Here is a 27,380-nt window from a genome sequence, read left to right on the forward strand (position 1 = left end):
TACAGCACAATACAATACAGTACAATACAATACAGCACAGTACAATACAGCACAATACAATACAGCACAATACAATACAGCACAGTACAATACAGCACAATACAATACAGCACAATACAATACAGCACAATACAGTACAATACAATACAATACAGCACAATACAGCACAATACAATACAGTACAATACAATACAGCACAATACAATACAGCACAATACAATACAGCACAATACAATACAGTACAATACAATACAGTACAATACAATACAGCACAATACAATACAGCACAATACAATACAGCACAATACAGTACAATACAATACAATACAGCACAATACAGTACAATACAATACAGCACAATACAGTACAATACAGTACAGTTCAGTAGCACAACACACTGTGTGCAGGTCTTGGAAGCTTTGAGATCACTGTGGAACACGAGACAGCGGGGGGTCTGACCACAGAGGTGGAGTCCAAGTGGCCACAGTCTGTCAAAATGGAGCAAGACAAGTAGGTGGCTTTTCTTAGAATAGATAATACTGATGTTAATAATATTTTGATAATTTTATATAGCACCTGTCCATGTAAAACATCCTCAGTTGCACTGTACAGTGGTGTTTAAAAAAAAAAAAAAAATGCATTTGAACACAAAAAACTTAGATAACCCAGCACAGACTTCCAACCAACCACTCAAACACTGGTTTTTGTTCATACACAGGAAAAAAAATTATCACACAACACAACACTTATCATGCATATCATACATCGCAGTGTCTAAATGATTCACACCGTCTGTGGCTTAATGCTTTAATGTGTATCATGTAGCTGGATAGTTGGTCTCTTGTCATGTACAATCACATCCCATTAAATTGATTTTTTTTTTGGGTTTTTTTTTGTGATTTTTTTTAAGGAAAGTACAGTTAGATGTAGAGTTTGGAAAAGGACAGAAGTGATGAGGAGCGAGTATCGCAACACAGACAGAGGGATTCTGTCAATGTGTGGACATGTTGGGACAGTGTGTTACACTCAGATCAATTTAGATCACAAAGAGTGTGAAGATAGACAGCATTGTTCATGCTTGTAGAGGTGAGTTTAACAACCTGTTGGCTGACGCCCTTAATGTCAAATTGTTCACAGCATTGTTTGAGGGGGCGAGTCCTGGATGTCAGGGTGGGAGGTCTGTGTTCATGCTGTATCTGATCAGTGTTCCGGTGTGTGCTGTTCCCCCAGACACAACAGATGTTAAAACAAATGTTACACACAAAACATTTTAAATCACAAAAACTTGAAATAGTGAAGACAGATGAATAGCATTGTTCATGCAGGATGAAATGGTGAAGACAGATGAATAGCATTGTTCATGCAGGATGAAATGGTGAAGACAGATGAATAGCATTGTTCATGCAGGATGAAATGGTGAAGACAGATGAATAGCATTGTTCATGCAGGATGAAATGGTGAAGACAGATGAATAGCATTGTTCATGCAGGATGAAATGGTGCAGACAGATGAATAGCATTGTTCATGCAGGATGAAATGGTGCAGACAGATGAATAGCATTGTTCATGCAGGATGAAATGGTGAAGACAGATGAATAGCATTGTTCATGCAGGATGAAATGGTGAAGACAGATGAATAGCATTGTTCATGCAGGATGAAATGGTGAAGACAGATGAATAGCATTGTTCATGCAGGATGAAATGGTGAAGACAGATGAATAACATTGTTCATGCTTCATCCTGCATCTGTGATCAGTGTGTGGGTGTGTATCACCCCCAACAGAACAAATGTAAAGACACTGTGTTACATACAAAATATTTTGCATCACAGTGTGTGGGAATACTTCATACTTCATCATGCAGTGTTTGGGCGTGTCCCCATCCCTCACAGAACAAATGTTAAATAATCCATAAAATTGCACACAAAAAATTTCACATCACAGAGTGAGTTCATACATCACTTTGAACCTGTGATCAACGTGTGGCTGTGTCGTGTCCCGCCCCAAACAGAACCAAGTCGGTTGAGTCGAGCGACGAGGCGGTGAACGTGACGGACACGAGCGGCAGTGTGGGGGGTCAGGACAGTGACCCCCGGACGCCCCGCACCCCCCGTGACCTTCCTGACCCTTCTGACCCCGAACCCGGCCCCTCCTCCCCTCGCTCCCCTCCCTCCTCCGCCGGTGCCAGTCGGCCCAAGAAAAGGTACGTCACTTTTGTTGACACGGCACATGATGGTCATGGTTGTCTGTCCTTTCTGACTGCAGGGTTTGTACAGAAGTCATGAAATCTGGTAAAGAAAAATGAGAGAACCATTTCCAGGGCTGGAAAAATCTATGAAAATTATGTTTGGAAAAGTCGGAATTTTACTAAAAACCTTGAATAGCACCATTCAGAAAAGAGCAACTGAAAAAAAAAAAAGTTTATGCAAATTAAACATCGATTTAAAAAAAAAAAAATCATTGATACTGGGATATCCGCCAGTCTCTTTCATCAGCAGTGTAGCAGAACATATTTTTTTCATTTAGTTTGGTTTAGTGCTTGGTTTGGAAAAAAAAAAAAAAAATTCAGATCTGGTCTGGTACAGTTCTGGGAAAAAGTATGGATTTTTTTTTAATGACATTTGTTAGAACCCTGTGACAAGAGCATGGGTGTGTTGTCTGGGTGGTAAACACGTGTGTGTGTGTGACTGCCATGTTCCTACTGTAAAACCATCTTTGTGAAAAATGTTCCTTGCAATGAATTGTATAATCACTTGTCTGAATATGAACATGTTCTGACAGGTATGATGCTACCCAGAAAACTCTAGATAAGATTGTGTGAGAGAGGATACGATTTTGTCACTCTTGCCTGAATGTCAGTCTGTGGTTGGTATGTGGTGCTAGGCTGTAGTTAAACTTTTTCTTAGATTTACTTTGCTTTCCAGTTGATGGCTTTAAGAAACTTGCTAATCTGCTCTGCTTGTAATGAGTGGGCTGTGTTTATATTGAATTGGATATGGAGTGGCTTGCATCAGTTGTGTGGGGGAGAAACTCTTTTTCAGTAACCCCAGTTGACACCTGACCAGTACGCCTGTCAGTGAACTGAAGGGTTGTCACCTCACCCGAGATATGTCTGTACCAACCATCATTCTTTATTCTGAACCCTTGGGGTCATGTCACCTTTGGTGAGCAGATTCATTGAACAGTGCACAAAGAGTAGGACGTGCAGTCAGAACTGCCTCTCTGACGTCGTGACACCAAGATTGAGCAGTGAAGGGGTTAAAGAGGTGAAGCTGACAGAACAAAGGAGGAAGCTGCTACCAGAACAAGGAAGTGGGGTATGCTCTGTTTCAGTTACTTTCCGCAGTGCTTCATGCTTTTGTCAATAATAACCAGTTAAAAAAAAAAAAAAAAAAAGAAGAAGAAGAAAAAAGACGGACATAAAGTGCTGGAGAGATCAGTCGCCATGGCAAAGTGGTTAGTGTCGCGGACTGACTTGGAGTATGCAGGTTCGATCCCTGCCAGAAGTGGGTTTTCACCTGTGGCCAGCTCCAACCTGGAGCTGCGTGTGCTAACAGCTCAAATGGGAAGGCTGGTACCATGCAGTGGAGGGTGATCCACTTCACTGGTGTCTTTGTGAGCGTTGCCAACAGATGTCTTTGTGAGTGTTGCTAACAGATGTCTTTGTGTGAGTGTTGCCAACAGATGTCTTTGTGAGTGTTGCTAACAGATGTCTTTGTGAGCGTTGCCAACAGATGTCTTTTGTGTGAGTGTTGCCAACAGATGTCTTTGTGTGAGTGTTGCCAACAGATGTCTTTGTGAGTGTTGCTAACAGATGTCTTTGTGTGAGTGTTGCCAACAGATGTCTTTGTGAGTGTTGCCAACAGATGTCTTTGTGTGAGTGTTGCTAACAGATGTTTTTGTGAGTGTTGCTAACAGATGTCTTTGTGAGTGTTGCTAACAGATGTCTTTGTGAGTGTTGCTAACAGATGTCTTTGTGTGAGTGTTGCTAACAGATGTCTTTGTGTGAGTGTTGCCAACAGATGTCTTTGTGAGTGTTGCTAACAGATGTCTTTGTGAGTGTTGCTTTGGTCTCCAGACCAACGCTGTGTCTGTATCTGTTCTCTGGAGCCAGAATATGAGTACAGCCTTGTCAAATTTTTCCAGAATGTTGTTTTCCTTAAACGGATCCCCATAGCAGCGGCAGCATCACCTCCATCACCATTCATCATATTTAAGATATAGAAAAAAATGTTCCAAAGTCTGGGGTACAAAAAAAAGAAAAAAAAAGAAAAGAAATAAAATGAATAGATAAATGCTGGAGAGAGAAAAATACATGTGCAAATTTAGATCCCTAGATCCAGTGCCTGGGCCCCCAGAGATTGGTCAGTTCTACTTGCTGAAGTGGGGAAAGAGCGGAACACACCTGTGCACGGTATGACCCGTTATTTTGTTTTGAAAGGTGCTAATCACACAAGGCAACAATGTTGTAGTTTCAGTGAAAGATGTATGCCGTCAATCGCTGATCAGTCTCTGCCCCCTCTTTTTTGCACACATTTTTACAGATTATCTGATTGACTCAAGTGAAAAAGAGTATTTCTTCTTCTGAAAATATTATACTGTCACAGTGTGGTTGAAATTAATTGTAATCTTTAGTTAGGCAACTTAATTCTGAGTGCAAGTTTTTTGGGGGACCAAAAAAAAAAAGTAACTCATTTAATCAAAGTTATAATAGAACAGCAATTGAAACATGAATTTCATTGCGGCAAATTGATAGTGATTACAAGAAAAGAGCAGTATGAAAGCTGCCATTAACAAGAACATGAAAATGAGATCATTTCAGGTTCACCGGTTGGACACTCTCAGGAGGGAGGTTGGGGTTATCTTCCTGAAAGAAGAAAAAGGACTCTATTACGTTGAAAATGAAACGATCTATGTGGAACCACTGACCACATTCATGAAGGACAGCCGGAAAGTCCAGGTTGACATGAAGGGACGTCGCAGAGTGTATTATGAGGTTATTTCTGAGGACACTTCTGAAACGTAAGAGATTAAAGGTTGAAAACTTTTTCCCCTGCTGCTGCTGTTGCTGCTGCTTCCCCAGTCTGGCTGAAGAATTTTGTTGTTTGTCTTGGCAGTGGTTTGTGTGTGAAGTTACCACCTGACCTAGTGAGTTGTGTGTGATGGCTGCAGAATTAGCTTTAAAAACTGGAGCTTTGTCAGAGAATTTCCTTCTGCATGTTGAGTGTATTTTTTGTGTGATTGGAAGTGTTTGTGAGAAAGAAACCCTGCTATCCTGGTTTGTCTGTAATTGTTCCAGAAAACAAAGAAAAATGTCAAAACAATAGTTAACAGAATTAATTCTCCCCATTAACCCCTAGGCTGCCTGCATGACGAGATAACTCGTCATGGCAAGCATGTATGCTTCGCTGCCTGCATGACGAGATAACTCGTCATCGAAATATTCTGACTTTTCCCTGCTTTGCATTCAGTTCGTTGACAAAAATGCTGGTAGCTTTAGCTTGGGGAATCTTTCTGGATTCTATTCATAGCTAGAAACACCATCTGCGTCATAAGGCAGTCCTTTATTTGAACGTTTTGGTTGGGTTACTGGCCGCAGTCTTTGCCTGGCTCCTCTCCTCGCTCGCTCAACAAAATGTCGGACTGACTCCGTGCTCAAGACATGCGCTCGTGGCGAACTAAATCAACCAAGATTACTTTCTTTAGCTAATGCTCAGAAAGAATTGGAGCATAAATTCGAAGGAGAAGACAGTGGTGAACATTTATAGGACGATTTGATAGAAAATAAAGGGAGCAATCAAGAGAGTGGCCAAGATACAACTATCAATGAGTGATGCAGGCTGTTCAACTCTAGCAGACGAATTTTTAGCAGGGCACCGTATGAGCTATTTTCTTGGCACTCAGCCAACGCGGTCTGATGAAGTGACGGTGTGAGAGGGGTGAAGAGGAGGGGGGTGGAGACTGAGGGGGCGTGGCCTCACATCCATATTATCACTTGCAGAAGTCACAATGCATCTATTTCTTTTTCAGTTTTTTTATATTGTGGTTGTTCTAGTATGATTTTGTGTGTGCAGATATCCATTTGTCCAGAAAGTGATATTTTTGTGCAAATTACCAGACTAATGTTTGTAATGAACAAGTTGAAAATGTGACAAAAAACAAAACACAGATTTCAAAACAACAGCATGTCACTTAAAATGCATAAAATGGGAAAACATCATGTGTTTTGTATTCTTTATTCATTTCCCTTTCAGAAAATATATACTTTTATGGGTCTTTCTCTAATAACAAAGAGCACAGAATTTTTTGAAAATTTATACCCGGTTTTTGGGAAAAAACCCTGGCAAATAGATTTCACTTAAATTTTATTTTCCTGGCAGCGAAAGGGTTAAAAAGGTACATAGCTTTTCAAGTCAATGCCGCTTATGCTGCTAATTTGTTAGGACAAACCAAAACTTGCTTTTTGAGGGAGTGTCTGGTTTGTTCATATATACCTTTTATTTACCTGTGTGCTGGTTGATTTGATAGCGTAAGCAGTATTGACATGAAGTTATGTACCTTTTAAATAGAGAGACTTTTACTTCTCTTTATTATTGTTTTATACTTTACTCTTTTGGCCTCACTGTTTAATTTTGAATCAAAACTGTCACATGATGAAAAAGACGTGGCCGTTCCATGATAAGAAAGAAGTGTGCAGTCAATTCTTTCAGATCTCAATGGCAGCTAAGACATGCATGCTCCAGCATTTTCTCAGGATGTTTTAATTTAGATAACTACATAAGACTAACAGAAACACGTGTGAAACACACTGAAAAGACTAAGCAGTGTAACACTGCAAAATCAATGTGATAGTCATCTACAGCTGTGCAACAAGCTCAGACTTTTTTTTACCCATGTATGCACTGTTTTGTGGCAGCAAGCAAAATTAATGTCATTTGATGTTACTGGTAATTTTGGTTTGTTCTGGGCATTTTTGGCTTTGGCCCTGACGGTCTGATTCTGGGGTGGGGTCTGATTTTGGGGTGGGCACGTCTGGAACTACAGCTCAGCAGGATTGTAAACACTGCCACCAAAGTGGTCGAGTCTGTTGTGTTTGTGTTGTGATACCATATTCTGACATTTTTCTTTCTTTGTTGGTTTATTATGTTTGTTTTTCCATATTTTGACACATTTTGACAGATTTTTCTTTTTCAGGTGTTGGAATATCTTTGTTATACATATTTTTACTCATATTTTGACAGTTTTTTTGTTTTTTTTATTATGTATGTGTCAGATTGTATTTTTTGGAATACCATATTTTGACAGCTTTTGTTGTCATACCATGTTTTGACAGTGTTATGCGATAGCCTTGAGATGGCCTTAGTGGTCGGCGAGGCTCTAAGCACCATGATTTCATTTTTCCAGATTTTTCTTTCCTATGTGGTCGGTTGTGCATGTTGCTATACCATATTTTGACAGCAATTGTTGCTGCATCATATTTTGACAGGTTTCTTTCTTTCTTTATGTTCAGCCACATTTTGACAGGATTTGTTGCTATACCATATTTTGACAGTTTTTTTCTTACCAAGATGTTTTGTACTGTTTGTTGTTGTGCCATATTTTGTGACATCACCATATACAGTGATTATCAGTTCAGGCAAAGTGAATCGTAGACTTTAAACCATGGTAAGGGCAGCTACAGAGGTTGTTGGCACAAGTCCATATGTCAGGTAATGCAGTGATGAAATTTATCGAGCATTACGAGAAGAAACGCCAGTAAGACCATGTGTGAAATGTTTCTTGCAGTCACAAAGGTAAAAGATGATAAAGGTTGTGACCTGATTACACTGTAATTGCATCTGGATCGAATTAATGATGTAATCAAAATTGGACAGACCTGTTTAGTAAAGAGGATCCCTACCCTTTTTTTTTTTTTTTTAAATTTTTAATCTCGATGTATACAGTTGAATTGAAACATACCTTTTTCCTTTTTTTTTTCATATACAAGAATGTGTGCACTGCATACTTGTGCATAAATCATTACACCTGTCTATTGTATGCAATTCCGATTTGTCTTGTGAGATTTATATTTGTATTTTTCTCTTTTTATCACAACAGATTTCTCTGTGTGAAATTCAGGCTGCTGTCTCCAGGGAGAGCACATCGCTACACTACAGCACCACCCTTTTTTTTTTTTTTTTTTTTTTTTTTTTTCTTGCTTGCAGTGTTACTTGTTTTTTCTATCGAAATGGATTTTTCTACAGAATTTTGCCAGGAACAACCCTTTTGTTGCCGTGGGTTCTTTTACGTGCACTAAGTGCATGCTGCACACGGGACCTCGGTTTATCATCTCATCCGAATGACTAGCGCCCAGACCACCACTCAAGGTCTAGTGGAGGGGGAGAAAATATCGGCGGCTGAGATTCTCTCACTTCCTAGGCGGATGCGTTACCTCTAGGCCATCACTCCACTCCACTCCAGATTATAGTTTTGTCTCGTTTCTGCCAATGGTGGTATGAACTTTAATAATTTAGTTTTCCCGTTGCCTTGAGATTTCAGAGATGATGAACCAAGGTCCTGTGAGCAGCACACACTTGGCACACTGAAAAATAACGCATAGCATCATCAGTGTTGTCCTCTGGCAAAATTCTGTAGAAGAAATCCACTGATAGGCACACAAAGAAATATGCAGGCACTCAAGGCCTGACTGGCGCATTGCGTCAAGCTGCTGTCGGGCATCAGCCTGGAAGATGTGGTGTAGCGTGTATGGCTTTGTCAGAACACATTGTGTCAAGCTGCTGTCAGGCATAGCCTGGAAGATGTGGTGTAGCGTGTATGGCTTTGTCAGAACACATTGTGTCAAGCTGCTGTCGGGCATCAGCCTGGAAGATGTGGTGTAGCGTGTATGGCTTTGTCAGAACACATTGTGTCAAGCTGCTGTCAGGCATAGCCTAGAACATGTGGTGTAGCGTGTATGGCTTTGTCAGAACACATTGTGTCAAGCTGCTGTCAGGCATCAGCCTGGAACATGTGGTGTAGCGTGTATGGCTTTGTCAGAACACATTGTGTTAAGCTGCTGTCGGGGGTAGCCTGGAAGATGTGGTGTAGCGTGTATGGCTTTGTCAGAACACATTGTGTTAAGCTGCTATCGGGCATAGCCTGGAACATGTGGTGTAGCGTGTATGGCTTTGTCAGAACACATTGTGTCAAGCTGCTGTCAGGCATCAGCCTGGAAGATGTGGTGTAGCGTGTATGGCTTTGTCAGAACACATTGTGTTAAGCTGCTGTCGGGCATCAGCCTGGAAGATGTGGTGTAGCGTGTATGGCTTTGTCAGAACACATTGTGTTAAGCTGCTGTCGGGCATAGCCTGGAAGATGTGGTGTAGCGTGTATGGCTTTGTCAGAACACATTGATGCCTCCTCAAGAAACTGAAACACCAATGATACATTTTTACGTTATTTATGGACAGTTTCACAGTATTTAGGATCATTTTTCCCATGATTGGTAGTCGTAGCTAACAAATGCCAAAGGAAACACATGACCATAAATACATTTGCTATATACACAGAGCAGACAGAACTCCTATATGCACAGCAAAAATCATGTTGCAATTAGCCCACTGGCCAGCCAACTGAATAAGGGCCGTTAAGGGTTGATTACCTTTTAGTTCTTGGAAACAAGTTGAAGAGAATTCAAAATATTGTTAAAAAGTTACAGTAATGTAAAATGACAGTCACATCTGGCTCAGTCTACATGAATTTTAAATCAAGACAAAAATTATTGACATTAATGTAAGACAAATTCATCCATGTCAGTATTGTGTTAAAAGCTAGACTTCACAAATAGCATATCAAACTGAATGACACGTACACACTTGCTGTATCTCTTAGATTTCTGCTGGAGTGGTGGAAGTCTGTGTGCGTATGGTTGCATATATTCTCATGTACACAAGATGACCAACACATCACCAAAGTACAATATTTATTCTTTCTCGTGCTTGTGAAAGAATGAAAAATGGAAAGAAAAAAAAATGTGTAAAGAATGAACAAATAAATAGAAACACTAAATACCCCTTAAACCCAGAAATGTCTGTGTGGGGATATTAGATTGAATGGACATGTTTTTAAGTGCACATTATTCGTTTACCTTCGAGCACATGCAAAAGAAATGTAGATTTTCTTGAGAAATTGGTTCCAGTTTTGCTGATCCTGTTAATGAAAAGAAACAAGTGAAGGGGTATATTTACCTGCATGTGCAAAGTGGGGCATTCCCATGAACAGTGCAGTTGTTTTGAAGTTCGGTTGGTCAAGGTGTCACTAATTCAGATCAATCTTCAGACGGGCGCAATAGCCGAGTGGTTAAAGCGTTGGACTGTCAATCTGAGGGTCCCGGGTTCGAATCACGGTGACGGCGCCTGGTGGGTGAAGGGTGGAGATTTTTATGATCTCCCAGGTCAACATATGTGCAGACCTGCTAGTGCCTGAACCCCCTTCGTGTGTATATGCAAGCAGAAGATCAAATACGCACGTTAAAGATCCTGTAATCCATGTCAGCATTCGATGGGTTCTGGAAACAACATACCCAGCATGCACACCCCCGAAAACGGAGTATGGCTGCCTGCATGGTGGGGTAAAAACAGTCATACACGTAAAAGCCCACTCATGTACATACGAGTGAACGTGGGAGTTGCAGCCCACGAACGCAGAAGATCAGTCTTTATAGGCAACACATCCAGATGTCAAGCAGATGCTTGACAAACAGTACAACACACTTAGTCAGGCCTTGAGGGGAAAATGATTTTAAGTGGACACATAAATAATTGTATGCTTGTCGGTATTCTGCCACATCCAGGCTCCTTGCTGAGGCCTTTCTTCTGTCTGCATCTGCAGGTTTTCTTTGTCACTGCATGACTGCTTTACTGACACACACAAAATTATTTATGCTTCTGCACTAAATTCATTGAGCCCCTAACACCCAAACATTGCTCTGATATCAAATTCCATGTCACTTAAACAGTTTTCACGTTCCTACACACGCATAAACTGTAAAGAAAGGAACTGAACTTGTACAGTATTTCTGGATGTGTCCACAAGTAATATGGAGGAAATACAGTATGTTTTCTGTATTTTTTCCTCGTCAGTATTAGAGGAAATACAGTATGTTTTCTGTGCTTTTTTCCTCGTCAGTATTGGAGGAAATACAGTGTTTTCTGTATTTTTTCCTCGTCAGTATTGGAGGAAATACAGCATGTTTTCTGTGCTTTTTTCCTTGTCAGTATTGGAGGAAATACAGCATGTTTTCTGTATTTTTTCCTTGTCAGCATTGGAGGAAATACAGTACGTTTTCTGTATTTTTTCCTCATCAGCATTGGAAGAAATACAGTGTTTTCTGTATTTTTTCCTCATCAGCATTGGAAGAAATATAGTATGTTTTCTGTATTTTTTTCCTCAGCATTGGAGGAAATACAGCATGTTTTCTGTGCTTTTTTCCTCGTCAGTATTGGAGGAAAAACAGCATGTTTTCTGTATTTTTTCCTCGTCAGTACTGGAGGAAGAACTGGATATTTTCTGTGTTTTTTTTCCCTCACCAATAACGCTGTAAACTCCCCGGGATTGAATGAGTTAAAAGTTCAGGTGAACTGTTGCAGTACATGCATGAAATAATGGTGTGTTTGTCAGTATTCTCTCAGCTTCGCTCCATCCCGGATACATGCTGAGGTCATTCCTCTGTCTTCTTCTTCTTCTGCGTTCGTGGGCTTCAACTCCCACGTTCACTCGTATGTACGTGAGTGGGCTTTTACGTGTATGACCGTTTTTACCCCCGCCATTTAGGCAGCCATACTCCGTTTTCGGGGGTATTCCTCTGTCTGCTTCTCCAGGTTTTCTTTGTTGTGGCATGACTTGTTTTGCTGACAAACACACCATTATTTATGCTTCTCCACTTAAAATGTCAGGTGATCTGTTGCTGCATGAGCATCGGAAAAATCCACCACAGCTTGTCTGCCTTTTCAACTTGATCAGCTGAACTGAATATATTTAACAAGGAAAATAATGCATTTCTTTTGCATGCAGGCTTAGACATTTATGCACAATGGTTAGCAAATCTGTGCAAAAAAAACAACAAAAAACAAAAAAAACACAAACACACCTACAAAAACAAAACAAAAACCCCACAAAACATCAATTCATTGCAATTCCCACACATGTTGACCATTATAAATTAAATATTTAGTGTTTTTGATTTGCTTTGGGTTTTTTTTTAATTTTTAAAAAAAAATTTTTTTAAAGAACATACCCCTTGGATCATAGCAACCTTTTGTGCCTGGAATACTTTAAACTCTTTTGTTGTTTTTGTAAAACAAGTCTTGCATCCAGATTTCTAAACCCAGAGAACTCCTGAAATGCCAAACTCAGAAAAAAAACTAAGCTTGCCGATTGAGATTCTTTTATTATTTTTAATTAAGATCAAGAAACAGAAACGTACATGGAAAGTAAGGTTTCAAGACTCGCATGTGGTGTTCTCAATCGGGTTTAAGTAATAAAAGAACAGGATAAAGATCACTGGAAAACACACCTAACTACAGGACTTTATATTTGCACACAGTGATGTAGTTTTTGTGTGTGTGTGTGTTTTTAAAAAAAAATTAAAAAAAATTTTTTTTTTTAAATAATACTTTTTAACCATATCCAGAAAGCAGAATGAAAACTCAAAAAGTTTTGTCACTTTTTTCTTCTTTCCTCCATTATGCCCTAGACCTTGAATTTCAGTACGAATAATGCTGTCACTTTGGCCAGCCACAATACTTGTGAAGAAAATTAGATGCTAGACGTGAGCTCAATCGAGTTGTTTTTCTTCTGTTTTGCCAAGCTGTGATCTTGCTAGCATCATAGTCTTGAAGGGATGACTAGAAAGGTTTATTCATAAGTTCTGTCCTGCCAAAGTTGTCGACGAAGCCACTTGCAGTTGCAGAGAAATTATTGAAAGTGTCACTCTCTCTCTCTCTCACACACACAGACACAGACAGACAGACAGACACACAAGCAACCAAGACTGGATGATTCCAGCAACACAGTCTACATAGAAAAAAGAAGAAACATTACCTATATTAGTGTATAAAAAGTATTAAAAAAAAAAAAAAAGTCAATAAAAAGCAATCAGTCCATTTATTTTATTCAAAGTTACCTCCCATCTGAAAAGATGATGATAGAATAACATAGATAAGATTGAATTAAATAAATGGAACCCCATAGTTACATACTACACTGGAAAATGTACATGATTCATCTGGACATTCATACATTTATGAAATGTACACTCACTCTGTATAACAGGAAAAGGAACAGTGCAAGAAATGTATTCTGTTACAGAATTAGTATTTTCGCTCATCTAGTTTTTACAGATGCATGTTAATGTGGATATTCCAGAAATCTGGTTTTCACATCTTTTTCAGATCATAGCTGGATTAGTTTTGTCTTTCTTCTACAAATAGTTATATTTGTCTAAAGTTTAAGGAGCTATACTTAGTGCACAATGAATAGAAATGTTAAGACAACACAGTTTGTACAGAGTCAAAGAAGCCTGGAAATCCCCGAAAGTCATGAAAAAAGAACCATTTCCAGGCTTGGAGACGTCTTGGGAAAATGTTTGACTTCAGGCTGTGGAAAACAAACGCCTTGAGAAGTTCAATTCGAAAACAGCATAATGCATTTAAAAGAAACAGGCAGACAAAAACTGAAAAAGTGATGAAAAATGAACATCAATACACCAAGATATTGACCAGTCTCTTTCATCAGTTGCGGAGCAGACATGTTTATGATTCAGTTTGGCTTTTGCTTGGTATGGGAATTTTCAAAAGGCTTGATGTAACTGGAATAAACTTGAGCATATATGTGGCGGAGTCATAATTATATCCTTTTTTTCTGTGGTCTGCTTTCTCGCCTCCATGGAGTTTTGACTGAGAAATTTACAGTTTTTGTTATAGAATCCTCACCAATCATGAAAAAACCCTCCACCACCCAGCAATCGAGCACACAACATTTTGGTTCAACAAAGTCGTTTCATACAGAACAGAAGATATGTTTTGGACTGGCTGATGCAGTTTGTCAGGTCTGAGGCTCTCCTCTGCTACTAGTAACCATGAAACCCAGTACTACCTGCCACATGTGGGGAGTGAACGGAACCTGACAAAATCCTATCAGGAGAGGGTTGGGCTTCCCCAAAATATTGAGACCATTAACAGTGTAGCTGGGTAATGCCCCACTGTCTATAAAGAGTTCAGAACTCTTGAGGAGAACAAGATGAAATAGCATGTATCTGTTTGCTAGCATTATTTGTGTGTTTTTTAATCTCTGTGATTTTCATGCTTTAGATTTTAGAATGAAATGTCAGTTTCCAGCCCTGGGAAACATGGGCAAATCCATAATTTGGATTTTTGTCACCTGCATGACTGTGTGTATAGTGATCTTGATTATCACTCTCCAGTAGAACTTTTCTTATACCCCGTGATTATCACTCTCCAATAGAACTTTTCTTATACCCCGTCCTCCACCACCACCACCACCGATTTTTTCTTTGTAATTCTTTTCAAATTTCAGTGTTTTTATTCCTGATATGACCCTGTGCTGTCAGCTGGACTTTAAGCAACAATGTCAACATTCAGTGTTGTTCTTTGTGTGCAGGAAAACCACCTCATGAAGAAGAGGAGAGGTTGTGGGCAGACACCTTGCACCAGGAAAGGCAGCTGAGTTTTTTTCCCTGGTTTATGCCGAGAGGCTGGAGGTGTTTTGTTGGAGGTGCATGGATCTCAGCCACTGCTTGACGTCGGAAATTCTGTGGACTGTGGCTCCAAGACTTGCTGAGCAGGCTTTCTGAGGACGGCCTATGCCATGTTTTAGTTTTGACTACCTCAGGTGTTAGTGAGTCAAGTGGTGCATGTCAGTGGTGATATGAAGCCAGCGTTGAAGCAGACGTTCAGGATCTGTGATGTCACAGCTGTGGTATATGCACTCAAACAAGAGAACACTGGAAGTTGTCTGCCTATTTTCTTTTCTTTTTCTTAACTCCTCTTGCTTCATATTTTATGACAATGAATGTATGTCATTTTAATACCTAAATGTTTGTATTTCATTTGGTTATTTTACTACTTAAATGGTTGTATTTTGGTTGTTTTGTATGTTTGGAATTTTACAACTTGAAAGTTTTGTATTTGATAATCGTGCATACCATTTTTCATGTATTCTTTGTGTTATTTTTTCATAATGTATTTTGTTTCTCAGAACATCATTCAATCTAGTCATTCCACAATCTATCCTGTCAATGATGATTTATGAAGAGGTTTTTTGTAAGCCTGCCTCCACTTGTCTGAAGAGGACCAGTGCGTTCTCCTCTTCCTCCTTCCCCAGCTGTGTGAACTCATTGGAGCACTTCACAGAACTGTTTACCAGACTCCTCCAGGTCTGTCAGTTGTGTGCCAAAGTGTGGGTCTCTGCAGACACCTGCGTGTTGGAAGGCACAAGGGTGGCAGTGGCTGGGGCCTTGTGAGGATGAAGACGAGTTCTCTCTCACCTACGCATGTTGACCCGCCTGTGACACAGGCCACCAACAAGCACTCTGCAGCCATCCTGGTCCTGTGCCAGTTGCTCCAGCTGTCCCCAGGTGCGGCCTGTTCTCTTCACGTCTGCTTCCAGGTTGCGGTGCCACATGTTTACTTGGACGACCAGTGAGTTCTGGTGTCACTGTCGGATTGCTGGTGTGCCTTGATGAGAGGAGACTGTGCCTATGACAGAGTCCTCCACAGACTGTGCCCATGACAGAGACTGTACCTGTGACAGAGTCCTCCACAGACTGTGCCCATGACAGAGACTGTACCCGTGACAGAGTCCTCTACAGACTGTGCCCATCCTCCAGAGACTGCCCGTGACAGAGTCCTCCAGAGACTGCCCGTGACAGAGTCCTCCAGAGACTGCCCGTGACAGAGTCCTCCAGATAGTGTGCCCGTGACAGGAGTCCTCCAGATAGTGTGCCCCTGACAGGAGTCCTCCAGAGGCTGTGCCCGTGACAGAGTCCTCCAGGTAGTGTGCCCGTGACAGGAGTCCTCCAGATACTGTGTCCCTGACAGAGTCCTCCAGAGACTGTGCCCCTGACAAAGTCCCCGTGAGACTGTGCCCCTGACAGAGTCCTCCAGAGACTGTGCCCGTGAGACTGTGCCCCTGACAAAGTCCTCCAGAGACTGTGCCCGTAAGACTGTGCCCCTGACAGAGTCCTCCAGAGACTGTGCCCATGAGACTGTGTCCCTGAAAGTCCTCCAGAGACTGTGCCCATGAGACTGTGTCCCTGACGGTCCTCCAGAGACTGTGCCCCTGACAGAGTCCTCCAGAGACTGTGCCCATGACAAGAGTCCTCCAGAGACTGTGCCCATGAGACTGTGTCCCTGACAGTCCTCCAGAGACTGTGCCCATGACAGAGTCATCCAGAGACTGTGCCTGTGAGACTGTGCCCATGACAGAGTCCTCCAGAGACTGTGCCTGTGAGACTGTGCCCATGACAGAGTCATCCAGAGACTGTGCCTGTGAGACTGTGCCCATGACAGAGTCCTCCAGAGACTGTGCCCGTGACATAGTCCTCCAGAGACTGTGCCCCTGACAGAGTCCTCCAGAGACTCTGCCCATGACCGAGTCCTCAAGTGACTGTGCCCATTACAGACTCCTTGCAGTGCAGTGCTCATCCAGACAAATCGGCAGGTGTGGTGTTGCAGGACTTCCACCAACAGTATCCGACAGGACCCATGTTGTGTAAAGGATGACAGGCCAGCTGCTGGTTTTTTTCATCCCTGTTCTGTCCCGTCCCCATATCACTATACCCCCAACTCCTAGTGGAGTGGGAGTGACTCAGAAACTGTGTTCCAGGACACAGGACAGAGTGGGGACTCTACACCAGCCTGCTTTTGCTGTGTATAGAGAATGGAAGGAAGCGGAGGAGTGTCCAGTTCTTCAGACTCTTGGCTTCCTTGTGCGCGTCACACAGGGCAGAGTGATGCCCCAGCAGCCCTTGTCCGGTGTGGGTTGGGCCAGTGAAACTCCATTCTGCTTGTCTTCACCCTTCTCACAACATGGACTGTTTTGTGTTGGTGCTTTGACTGGACTCGAGTATCACATTTTATTTATGTTGAGGTACATTTGATGTACAAAATTTGTTCAGTGCCTGAAATGTATTCAAGTAAATCTAATTTTACATTGTGTGAATGATGATTTTGTGAGAGAAGTGTTTGTAAATTTGTTATATTTTTGAAATAATACTGTTTTAGAGTAAATTTGTTGCGTTAGAAATGGATTTTCAATTTTGGGGATTTGCACCTTAGCAGCTTTCAAAAAAGGACTGGTCCAGGACCTGGTCCTGACACCAGTTGTTTCCCTTGGCCTGCAGGAAGCACATCGTCATGGGGAAAAAGAAAAGTGGTGCTTTAGTGAGGAAGGACAGGTTCTGTTTTTTTTGGTTTAGATGCACGTTTAGTCATTTTGTAAATGTAATGTTTCCATGAACTTGGTTTTTCAATTTTTAAGCTCAGTCACTGGGTTTTGATTCCCTCGACACACGAGCTTTTGAAGGTCCCAATAACCCATGGCAATGTGTTTTCAAGCAGTGGTTGGGGGGAAATAAAGAGAACACCAAATGGATGTGGATTGTCTTTATTGTAAATACAGTATCAAAAAAAAAAAAAATTAAGAGGAACGATGACCATTTCACAAAATTGGACTCCGTATATATTTGGTGGCATTTCCTTCCCCCCCCCTTTTTTTAAATATATTTTTTCTAATAACAAGTAAGGCAAAATCACAAGCATAACTTGAATAAGTCCAACTTTGTGAATCTGCCGTTCCTCCCCCAAGAAAATGGATTTCAAAACCTGCCAGTTCTATCATTTTCAGTGGTGGTACGAGTGCTAGTCTCCAGGGAGCAGCCTGGAATTAGAAATGTTCATATTCCGCAAATGAACATGCCATTGAAAGCAACAACCCAGTGGCCTACACCTTTCCAATCTCATACATTAAATGAAGACCACTGAATTGACCAATGTCAGTGACAGTTCAAAACTGACCAACCCACCTTCAAATTATTTTCTAGCAAATGTGGAAAAATTCATTTGAAGGTGGGTGGGTCAACTTAATTGTTGCAAAGGACTAGCACCCATACCACCACTGAAAATAGACGTTAGGAAAATGAAGGGCAGGCAGGTTCAAAGGCAAGTGGGAAGTACACCAGCTCTGTGCATGTATTAAGAATTGTTCTCTCTCGTGCGCACACACACAGCATGCACAAGCACACATTTTCTTGCTGATGAACCTTCCATTGGTGCCTATATCCTGCTTCCCATTTTCAAAACTTTTTTGTGGGTGGGGGGTGCATCTGACTCGCTCCAAGTGCCACCACAGTTCAGAGAACTACTTTTGTTAGGCACTGCTGCTGTTAAGTCACTTGGAAAGGTGTGCAGTAGTGCCTGGTCTGAGCCAACACATGCAGGACACAACCCACTAAGCCCCCTTTCACTGGAGACAATGAATGCTTGCATGTGACCCCCAGAGTAGAGACCACTACCACGTCCCTCCAACGATGGTTCCCTGTGACTGCCTTCACCGAAAACTGACGGGAACCCACCACAGGCGTGGATGGGGGCGGGGGACAAAAAAACAACGGGTTACGATGAGAGTGGCATAAAATGCTGCACATTTTGGGGACCGTTTCAAACTTGCTTATCTCTACCTGTCAAGTCTGGCACTGCCTTGTCCCGTTACATGAACAGTTCAGTTATCATGAATTCAAACCCACTGACAAAATTTGGTGGGCACTGACACTGTCAGGATTGTATAGGCAAAAAAGAAAAACAGAAATCCATACTTCAGTGTCTCTCCCCTTCAAAAACTGCTGTCACTGTCCAAACTAACTTCTCCGACATTGCCTGCAATGCCCATGTCCATCTACAGATTTGTCATTGACTGTTCACAACATTTTTTCAAAGCATCACACGTGCAGCAGAGGTCCAATGATGTCTGTCTGGAAGAGGTGCAGTGACATCCTGACACCCAGTCTTTCTCAGGGATCCAGAACGGAATGAACCATTTTCTCACACTTCCATGTTCCAGTCCAATGATACAGCACCCCCTTGTGCAACATGATGCTGGACTGTCATGTTCCAGCTGTAGAGGTCCATTCTTCCATTCCATTCTGATGCGTCGTCTCTGGTGGCTCTCGTACTCTGCTTCACCTCTGCACAGCAAACAGATAAAATACATTAGATGAAAATAGATACATTTTACTGAGTAATGAATAGAATACTCACAAATATACTGAAATATTTTTATTTCTTTTTAACACAACACTCTGTGTGAAATTCAGGCTGCTCTCCCCAGGGAGAGCACATCGCTACACAACAGCGCCACCCTTTTTTTTTTCCCCCCTGCATGCAGTTTTATTAGTTTTTCCTATCGAAGTGGATTTTTCTACATATTTTTGCCAAGAACAACCCTTTTATTGCTGTGGGTTCTTTTACGTGTGCTAAGTGCATGCTGCACATGGGACCTTGGTTTATCGTCTCATCCGAACGACTAGCATCCAGACCACCACTCAAGGTCAAGTGGAGGGGGGAGAAAATATCGGCGGCTGAGCCATGATTCAAACCAGCGCGCTCAGATTCTCTCGCTTCCTATGCGGATGCATTACCTCCAGGCCATCACTCCACATATATGACAGAGCACATTAAAAAAAACAACAACTACAAAGCAAAAAACAAAAAAACCGGCAGGAATATTCCTCAAAGATGGAATTCCTTGTTCACTACTCTGGGTAATGGGTCAACTCCTAATTTGCCTTTTCTTCTGGTAAATATGTATGGTCAGTGGTAAATGGTCATAGTGTCGATTTCTCAGATCGAGATGGCACAGTCTTGACAGATGAAGATGAAATGCAAAGGAGAAAAACAAACAAAAATGATACCAAAAGATGTCCTGTGAGAACTGCCCCCTCAGAGTTTACACTGACACATCACCACCTCTTAGAACACCCAGACTGACCATTCCGCTGAACGGCGATGCCGCCAGAACCACAGAATGAACTGCCATGTGTGGACTGACCTTTGGAGAACAGTGTTGTCTTGCACGGGCAGTTGATGTGTGGAGCTGGCCTCGATGACAGGTGTCACTGTCCCGGGTCACCACTGTCCTTCCCTCTCTCCGTTCTGCACTCAGCACGTCCTGCTCCATAATGGTCATCCCCGTCACTGGTGTCTGGGTGACGCTCTCTCCTAGAGTGCAAGCTCAAAGGTCTGACCAACAGTACAACACTATGTATTATTTTCATGTATGATGTATTATCATACAGGGCATAATATTGCACAATGCAACTCAGTGTATACACTCCGCTCACAATTCATGCACCAACACCACATACACACACAAAAAGCCATCCGTTATCACATACAGTGTGTGACACTGTTGAATCAATGCTTGGCAAAATAAATTTGTTACATAAACAGGGAAACACACACACACACAGGGATGCACGCACATGCGCACACACACACACACACATGGTACAACAACTGTAAATGTCAACAGTGGCGAAAGCAGGTTACATTTCAGATCCTCAGGAACCCAGTACACAGCTGTTTCAGAGATGTCATGTGCATGCATACAACGGAATCTTTCTCGAAAGAACTCGTCAAATTAGAGGAAGTAAACCCGTTGATAGGCTCAGCCTAATTTTTATTTTAGAAATTTTTGTAAGTTTAGAAATCCATGCTCTGTTATCCATGGTCTTTCATGGACCATCATTCCAAATTTGTGTACTGGCAGTAACCGTAAATTAAAGGATACATACTGAGAAAAGGTTTTGCAACATTTTTTTGTTATTTTATGTTGTTGGCTGCAATGTGGGTGTTTACATTCAGAAACTGCCAATTTAAAAGATGACCATAATTTAATTACATCAAATAATTTTAGCAATATCCACATTTTCTCCGTACCCATGGCCTTTCCTTTCAAAGTCGGAAAAAGTTGTAAACTGGTTAATGACATGGTAATATAATTTCTTCCCCTCTCGGATAGCGTAAAGGCGGCCAATATAAGAGAGGAGGGGAAGAAATGTAAAGTGAAAATTACAAAATGATGTCATTAACCAATTTAAAACTTTCCCCGTCATGGAAACGGGAGACAGTGCAAGGGAAGAAATGGGGCTGAGGGGAAGTAACAATGAATGCCTTATGATAGAAAGATTAGGGAGAGTGACTTCCCTCACAACTACCACCCTCGTCTTCCCAGGGGGGCCGGATGTGGGGAGCACATCAGATGGAAGGATGCAGGTAGACTGAAAACCCTTTGATGTACGTGCATGCTCCCAATACAACAACTCTCTGTTGCCAGGAGGTACTGAAAGATTGGGACTAAAACATAAAACAAATTTCCGTCGTGTTTAGAGCCGTTGATTGGCTCCTGTGACGTATGCATCCAGATCCAGATCCAGAAACACTGCACTGGACGGAAACTCCGAAAAGTTGCGTGTATGATTGTTCAGTGGCTGGACACAACACAACGGGTGGGGGTGGGGGGGGGGGGGTTAGGGGAGAGGTTGGGGGAGTGGGGAGAAACACACTTCACCTTGCTTCCGTGGGCGAAGATTCTGTAATATTTGAAAGTCTGCTTCAGTCCTCTTTGGCGGAAAGTAATATCGAAACAAAATTATTCCGTGCATGACGACGAATCGTGTGTACACTGTAAAGTGTCACTGCCCTAACAATTTGTCAAAATGGCCTATCATCGAGCAATACACTTTAGAGGGACAATTTTGAATGGCTACTGACCGTTTTGCTTCTCTTTTTGGGGGGCAGGATGGTTGATGCTGGTGGGCTGGCCTGTCTGTGGGTGTCGTCCTCGTAGTGGGGGTGTGTGGGCGTTCCCGAACTTGTTTGTTTACAAAGTTCGTTGAAGTTCAAGATGTCTGCCGTGATGAGTCACTGGTCAAGCACTGGAGGGAAATTGTAGCTGGGCTTCTTCTGAGAGCTGCGTGTGGTCAGTTGTCTGCTCGAAGGTCAAGTGTACACTGTGCAGAGTCTATCCTACGTCAGACTGACCACAGCACCTGCCAGCGTTGTTTACAGCACCCCTCCCTTGCTGGCGAGAGTAACCGCCCCTTGGTGCCGAACTTCCGGCGTCTGCTAACTGTCTTTCACAACACTCCCCCCATCTTTATGATGACAGGTCCTTTCTTGGGGAGAGACTAGCAGATGCCCGAGCGGTCCTCTTCTGTAGGTCCAGGGGGGCGCTGCTGGCTCGACTCACTGGGAGAAGAGCCGGAGGGCGTTGGTGGTAGACTCCTCCAACAGCCCTTCTGGTGTGGTGTTGAGATGAGTGGCCACGCTTTCAGCCACCACGTAGAGCTGGCTTGGCGCTGACCACCGTTCCCCCGATACTAGAGGGAAATAGGGGGCGTCCGTTTCGAGAAGAAGATGGTCCCTTGGGATTCCCCTCAATGCGGTCACCTGGTACTGTTCGAAGCGGGCGGCGCGTTTGGTGAAGCTGAAGTAGGTGTTGGGAAATACCGCCAGCCACTCATCCCTCACGTAGTGATCCCCCGTGAAACAGTGGAGGCAAATCCGTTGGTTTTGTGGCACCCGCCGCTTCCGGAGGATCCTCAGCAGCAGCATGTATGCCTCAGTGCCCTTGTCTTCAGCCATGCTGCGGCAATAAAGGACGAGGACATGGCGGGCCTCCACGAACCCCAGCAGCTCCTCTAAGGCGCTCATCTGCCAGTGCCAGGTTTGTGAGGGCAGGGAGTGATCCAGGCCTATTTCCCCAAAAGCTCTCACTCTGGGGGACTGAACCAACTCCCGGAGCCGCTCTGGCACTAAGCTCTGCCCGCGTTGAGGTGGTGCTACACAATGTCGTGGATGGAGCCCAACAGCAACTTCCATTTCAGCTGGGAAGGCTTCTAACTCCTGTGACGTGGGGTAAGTTCTGGGGTCACAGAAGGAGGCGCACGATCCTACTAGTCGGACCTCTTTCCCAGCTGGGACGAACGTGCCATTCAGCACTGCAGTCAGGCTAGAGCCCGCCTCAAGCCGCATCTTGCCGATGACACGGTCCAGATGGAAGTGTGCGTCAAAGGCCCGTGGTCTGGTGTTGTCTCTTCCCTCCAGTTGAGCCGTTGGGTCGGCGTAACGTTGACGCCAATATTCCCGTTGGCCGGGGCTCAATCTGGAGGCCATGAGGAGGGCAGCTTTCCAGTGGATGAGGGCCGATACCGAAGTCAGGGGATGTAGTCTACATTCTTCGGGGTCTGGTTCACCCAAGAAGCGCGCCAGGGCGACGATGGCGGCCCGCTGACTTTCTGTGATTTTATTGTCCGCATCCTTCAGCCGGTTCTGCCACCTTATGAACTTCGCTAACTCAGGGAGCGTCATCCCCCGCTCAAAGGACACCCACACTGCCACCTGCTCTAGGGCATCCTTCCTTAACTCCAGGACCAAAGGCTGGGTCGGGTCGAGGTGTTCTCTAAAGACACCAGGTATGTGCCGCTCCATCGCATGGTTTTTTAGGCTCCCGACCTCCATCTCGCACCCTGCGACCCAACAGCTGCTCCTATACTCTATGGTTGCCACAGGAGAGGGAGGATGGCCCTGGGCTACCACCTGCAGACCAGACGCTGTGGCGGAGACTGTGCGACCGGAAGCTTCCATACTAGGTGTTGGTATCTGGGCTCCGTGCTGCAGCCTCCTGACCTCCTCACGGCGTCTTCGCCGGCGTCTTCTGCGGCTTGCTGAGGTCCCCGATACATGCGCCCATGCCCCCAGGTCGTGAGACCCAGGAGTAGGGCACGTTGGCGTCCATGTTTGGGGGCAGCTAGTCGCCGCCAACTCCTCACGGAGCCCAGAGGACTCTTGGCTTGCCCTCATTCTCTGACTTTGTGCCTTCACCCGCCTATGTTCGACTACCTTCGTGGTATGGGGGGCACGAACGTCAGAGCTCTGGGGCCCGGACGTTGTGATGGAAGGTGTAAGTGGAGGTTTCGGGGATAGCGGCGGGTCAGCAACCGATGGTGGGGGTACGACAGGAGGTTCGCAAACAGTTTCTGGGAGCCGGGGACCTGGCTGTGCAGTCCCAGATCCCAACGGCTGTTGGGCCTCGTCTCCTGAAGAGTTGGAGGACATCAAAACAGACTCTGGTGTTTCGACATCAACCTCAATTAAACTCTCTAGGAGATCCCCAGAACCTTCCGCTTCCTCTGTTTTCTCCCCAGCACCAGGTGCCAACCACGGCTGCGTATCCAGCCGAATATCACGCCGTGCTCTGTCTGGGTCATACGGCTGGGCCGGCTTCCTGAAGTGTGGCGCGGGCAAAGGGGCGATATGCTGCTCAATCCAACTTCGGGACTGAAGTTGAAGATCATGCATAGTCCTTGCCGCAGCGTCCAACCACTTCCTAGGTTCAGCAGACCCAGACAAGCTTCGTGACTTCACCTCGCTCACCTTCTGCAATAGTGTCTCCAGTCTCTCCTCATCCGCACATCCGAGACAGAATCGACAGATGGTTTCCGTCCAGCAAAATTCCTCCGGGAGCCCCCGGAAAGCGGGAGTTGCCAGGGTCATCACCCTATCAGCCCAATCCTGCAGGGTCTCGTCCGAGCGCTGGGCTGCCTGATAAAATCGTGCCCGTGCCGTTTCAGCTGGCTCTCTCCTCCCAAACCGGCTCTCCAGCTTCACCATGAGGTCAGCAGTGGTAGAGTCTCCACCCACTCCGCCCGTCATGGTGAAATATTCAAGTGCTTTGCCCTCCAGACTCCATTCCAAGTAATCGCGGCACTCGCTCTCAGTCCACTGAAGAGCTTTGCGGTAGCTGTTGAATCGCTGCTTGAACAGCAGCCAATTTGACTTGCCATCAAACCGCAATCTCTTTGGGAGCTGGTTAGGATTTCCGCGACTTTCGAGGAAGGAGACGGGGCGAAATGCCCTACCACCACTACTCCTTTGGGTCGGAGTATAATTAAGGGGACCCCATGCTCTATCACCACTACTATCCCTAGGCGGGGACACGCGGTGGGCACGGTACCCCTGTCTCTCCTCACGGCCAAAATGCACACCCCTACCCCTATTGTCCCTGCCCCATTGCTGAGGCTCTTGAACGGGGTAATTTCCCTCATTTTGGTCGGAAGAGGCCCGCCTGCCCCTGTCGCTGCTGTCCCATGGCTGGGACTCACGACCAGGGAGGGGCCTCTCGCTTCGACCCTCATTTAATGGCTTCACCACCTCATCGCTCTCCCAGCCCGCCTGGTACTGGGGCTGGCTCTGAGGGGTGCGCCCACCATAATCATTCAGCCGCTGGGTAACCTCCTCTAACCTCCGCTGGAGGTTCCCAAAGTCTTCCAAAGCGGCGCCCTCCCTTCCCAAAGTGGGAAGGTGTCCGCAACTGGAAAATAGCCGGCTGTTGTGATCAGACTCATCCCAAAAGTCAGGAGTGGATCCATAGTGGGTTGGACGGACGCGCCTTTCCCTAGTATCCCCTGGGGTCAGTGGCCCCTGGCTATCTGAGACTGTCACAGGCACCGAAGGGGGCTCATCCACGTAAGCCCGTTGGGATTGGCGTGGTGGGAGTGGGCTGAAGCCCTCCACCCCTGAGCCTTCACCAATCGGTTCAGTCTCCTCCAATGGTGGCGTGTCAAAGTCAATGTGGGCCAGGACAGGTCCCTCTAATTCGCCCACCATTGCTTCAAGCATACCAGGGCTAATCCGTCCAAACTTGGATCTCATCTTCACCAACTTCTGTGCTCTTGTTATGCCCACCCCAGGAAGGACCTGCATGAGTTCCAATGGGGAGGCTTGATTGATAGCTAACGGTCTGTGACTAGTAGCCATTTTTCCTACAAGATATGAATTTTCTTTTAAACTTATTTGGGGTTTCACACAGACTTGTACTGAATCTGGATAACAGTTACAAAAGAACTGTGCAGAAATATGAATAACAGTTCACACAAAGGAACTGCCCAAAAATAAAAATAATAATTCACGAACTTGAGTCAAAAGTCTAAGTTCCGTTTTCAGGTTAAATTAAATCAAAAACACAAACAAATATAAATATAAAAATAATGTCCGTGGAAAAATTCACTGGGGGTTCGAAAAACAACGATAGTGGAGTGTATCCCACCTCTGACACCTATAAAGTGTCACTGCCCTAACAATTTGTCAAAATGGCCTATCATCGGGCAATACACTTTAGAGGGACAATTATCAATGGCTACTGACCGTTTTGCTTCTCTTTTTGGGGGGCAGGATGGTCGATGCTGGTGGGCTGGCCTGTCTGTGGGTGTTGTCCTCGTAGTGGGGGTGTGTAGGCGTTCCCGAACTTGTTTGTTTACAAAGTTCGTTGAAGTTCAAGATGTCTGCCGTGATGAGTCACTGGTCAGGCACTGGCGGGAAATTGTAGCTGCGCTTCTTCTGAGAGCTGCGTGTGGTCAGTTGCTGTCTGCTCGAAGGTCGAGTGTACACTGCGCAGAGTCTATCCTACGTCGGACTGACCACAGCACCTGCCAGCGTTGTTTACAGCGCCCCTCCCTTGCTGGCGAGAGTAACCGCCCCTCGGTGCCGAACTTCCGGCGTCTGCTAACTGTCTTTCACAACAACTGCACTTGCTCATCCCGCTTCCCACAACCGGCTCTGAACAGTGTGTGATAAATCAGGCACCGGAAGTTTCTGTTTATCTAAGTTACGTCAATTTTCGGAAACACACACAGATCCTTGTTGTTCAGAATGAAGACGAAACAACTCATTTGAGTAAAAAAATTAAATTTAAAAAAAATTTTTTTTAATCCGCTTCATGTTCACAGAACGAACAGTTCACGCCGTGTAAATCACATCACCGTCAAATCATGCTGCTCTATGTTGCCCTACTGTCCACAGAACAGTCATTTCAGTGCTGTTCATCCGTCAGTTTTCCTAAAACCAGTCAAGAAACACAAAATAATGTTAAAAGGTTGGTAACAAATCATTTACTTTCACTCACATTGTAAAGAACGCGGTTGTGAATTCACAGGCTTTGTTTTGGTGGTTGTTTTTTCATACAGAATGTTCAATTCTTCAGTTCTTGGAGTCCGTTTTCTGTCTGTGTATGGTCGTCTGAACTTAGTTTCTGTTCAGCTTTAGTTAGCTGTTCCGCGTTAACTAAAATAAATTAAGTCCATGTACACTGAAACCCCGTTCCTATCAAAATGGTCTGTGCTCTCTGAGCATGTGTGACTTCTTCTTCTTCTTCTTCTGCGTTCGTGGGCTTCAACTCCCACGTTCACTCGTATATACGCGAGTGGGCTTTTTACGTGTATGACCGTTTTTACCCCGCCATGTAGGCAGCCATACTCCGCTTTCGGGGG

The 27,380-nt window shown here is 44.1% G+C and overlaps 3 protein-coding genes across 3 annotated transcripts in view; 1 reads left to right on the top strand and 2 right to left on the bottom strand.

Moving 5' to 3' along the window:
- LOC143283744 (STAGA complex 65 subunit gamma-like) overlaps positions 1 to 15,532 on the top strand; it is a 42,542-nt gene extending 27,010 nt beyond the window's left edge. Inside the window, exons 8-10 of the mRNA XM_076590045.1 lie at positions 408 to 510; positions 2,010 to 2,201; positions 14,657 to 15,532. Coding sequence (XP_076446160.1) covers positions 408 to 510; positions 2,010 to 2,201; positions 14,657 to 14,672 — 311 coding nt within the window. The 3' untranslated portion in view covers positions 14,673 to 15,532. The remainder of the gene's footprint in view (positions 1 to 407; positions 511 to 2,009; positions 2,202 to 14,656) is intronic.
- A 135-nt stretch (positions 15,533 to 15,667) lies between these two features.
- LOC143283745 (uncharacterized) lies at positions 15,668 to 16,427 on the bottom strand. Its single transcript, XM_076590046.1, has 2 exons — positions 15,846 to 16,427; positions 15,668 to 15,799 (listed from the first exon to the last, which is right to left on the bottom strand). The coding sequence occupies exon 1, from the start codon at positions 16,296 to 16,298 to the stop codon at positions 15,861 to 15,863; it is 438 nt and encodes a 145-aa protein (XP_076446161.1). The 5' UTR covers positions 16,299 to 16,427; the 3' UTR covers positions 15,668 to 15,799; positions 15,846 to 15,860.
- Positions 16,428 to 17,814: 1,387 nt separating this feature from the next.
- On the bottom strand, positions 17,815 to 26,250 carry LOC143283743 (uncharacterized). The gene is made up of 3 exons (XM_076590044.1): positions 21,826 to 26,250; positions 20,102 to 20,292; positions 17,815 to 19,238 (listed from the first exon to the last, which is right to left on the bottom strand). The coding sequence occupies exon 1, from the start codon at positions 25,870 to 25,872 to the stop codon at positions 22,300 to 22,302; it is 3,573 nt and encodes a 1,190-aa protein (XP_076446159.1). The 5' UTR covers positions 25,873 to 26,250; the 3' UTR covers positions 17,815 to 19,238; positions 20,102 to 20,292; positions 21,826 to 22,299.
- Between the last annotated feature and the right edge of the window lie 1,130 nt (positions 26,251 to 27,380).

Source organism: Babylonia areolata, chromosome 7 (genome assembly GCF_041734735.1).
Source record: "Babylonia areolata isolate BAREFJ2019XMU chromosome 7, ASM4173473v1, whole genome shotgun sequence".
NCBI classification, from domain to species: Eukaryota; Metazoa; Mollusca; class Gastropoda; order Neogastropoda; family Buccinidae; genus Babylonia; species Babylonia areolata.

Coding starts and splice junctions, on each gene's coding strand:
- LOC143283743 (XM_076590044.1), bottom strand. CDS start 25,872: ATGGCTACTAGTCACAGACCGTTAGCTATCAATCAAGCCTCCCCATTG.
- LOC143283745 (XM_076590046.1), bottom strand. CDS start 16,298: ATGGGCACAGTCTCTGGAGGACTTTCAGGGACACAGTCTCATGGGCAC.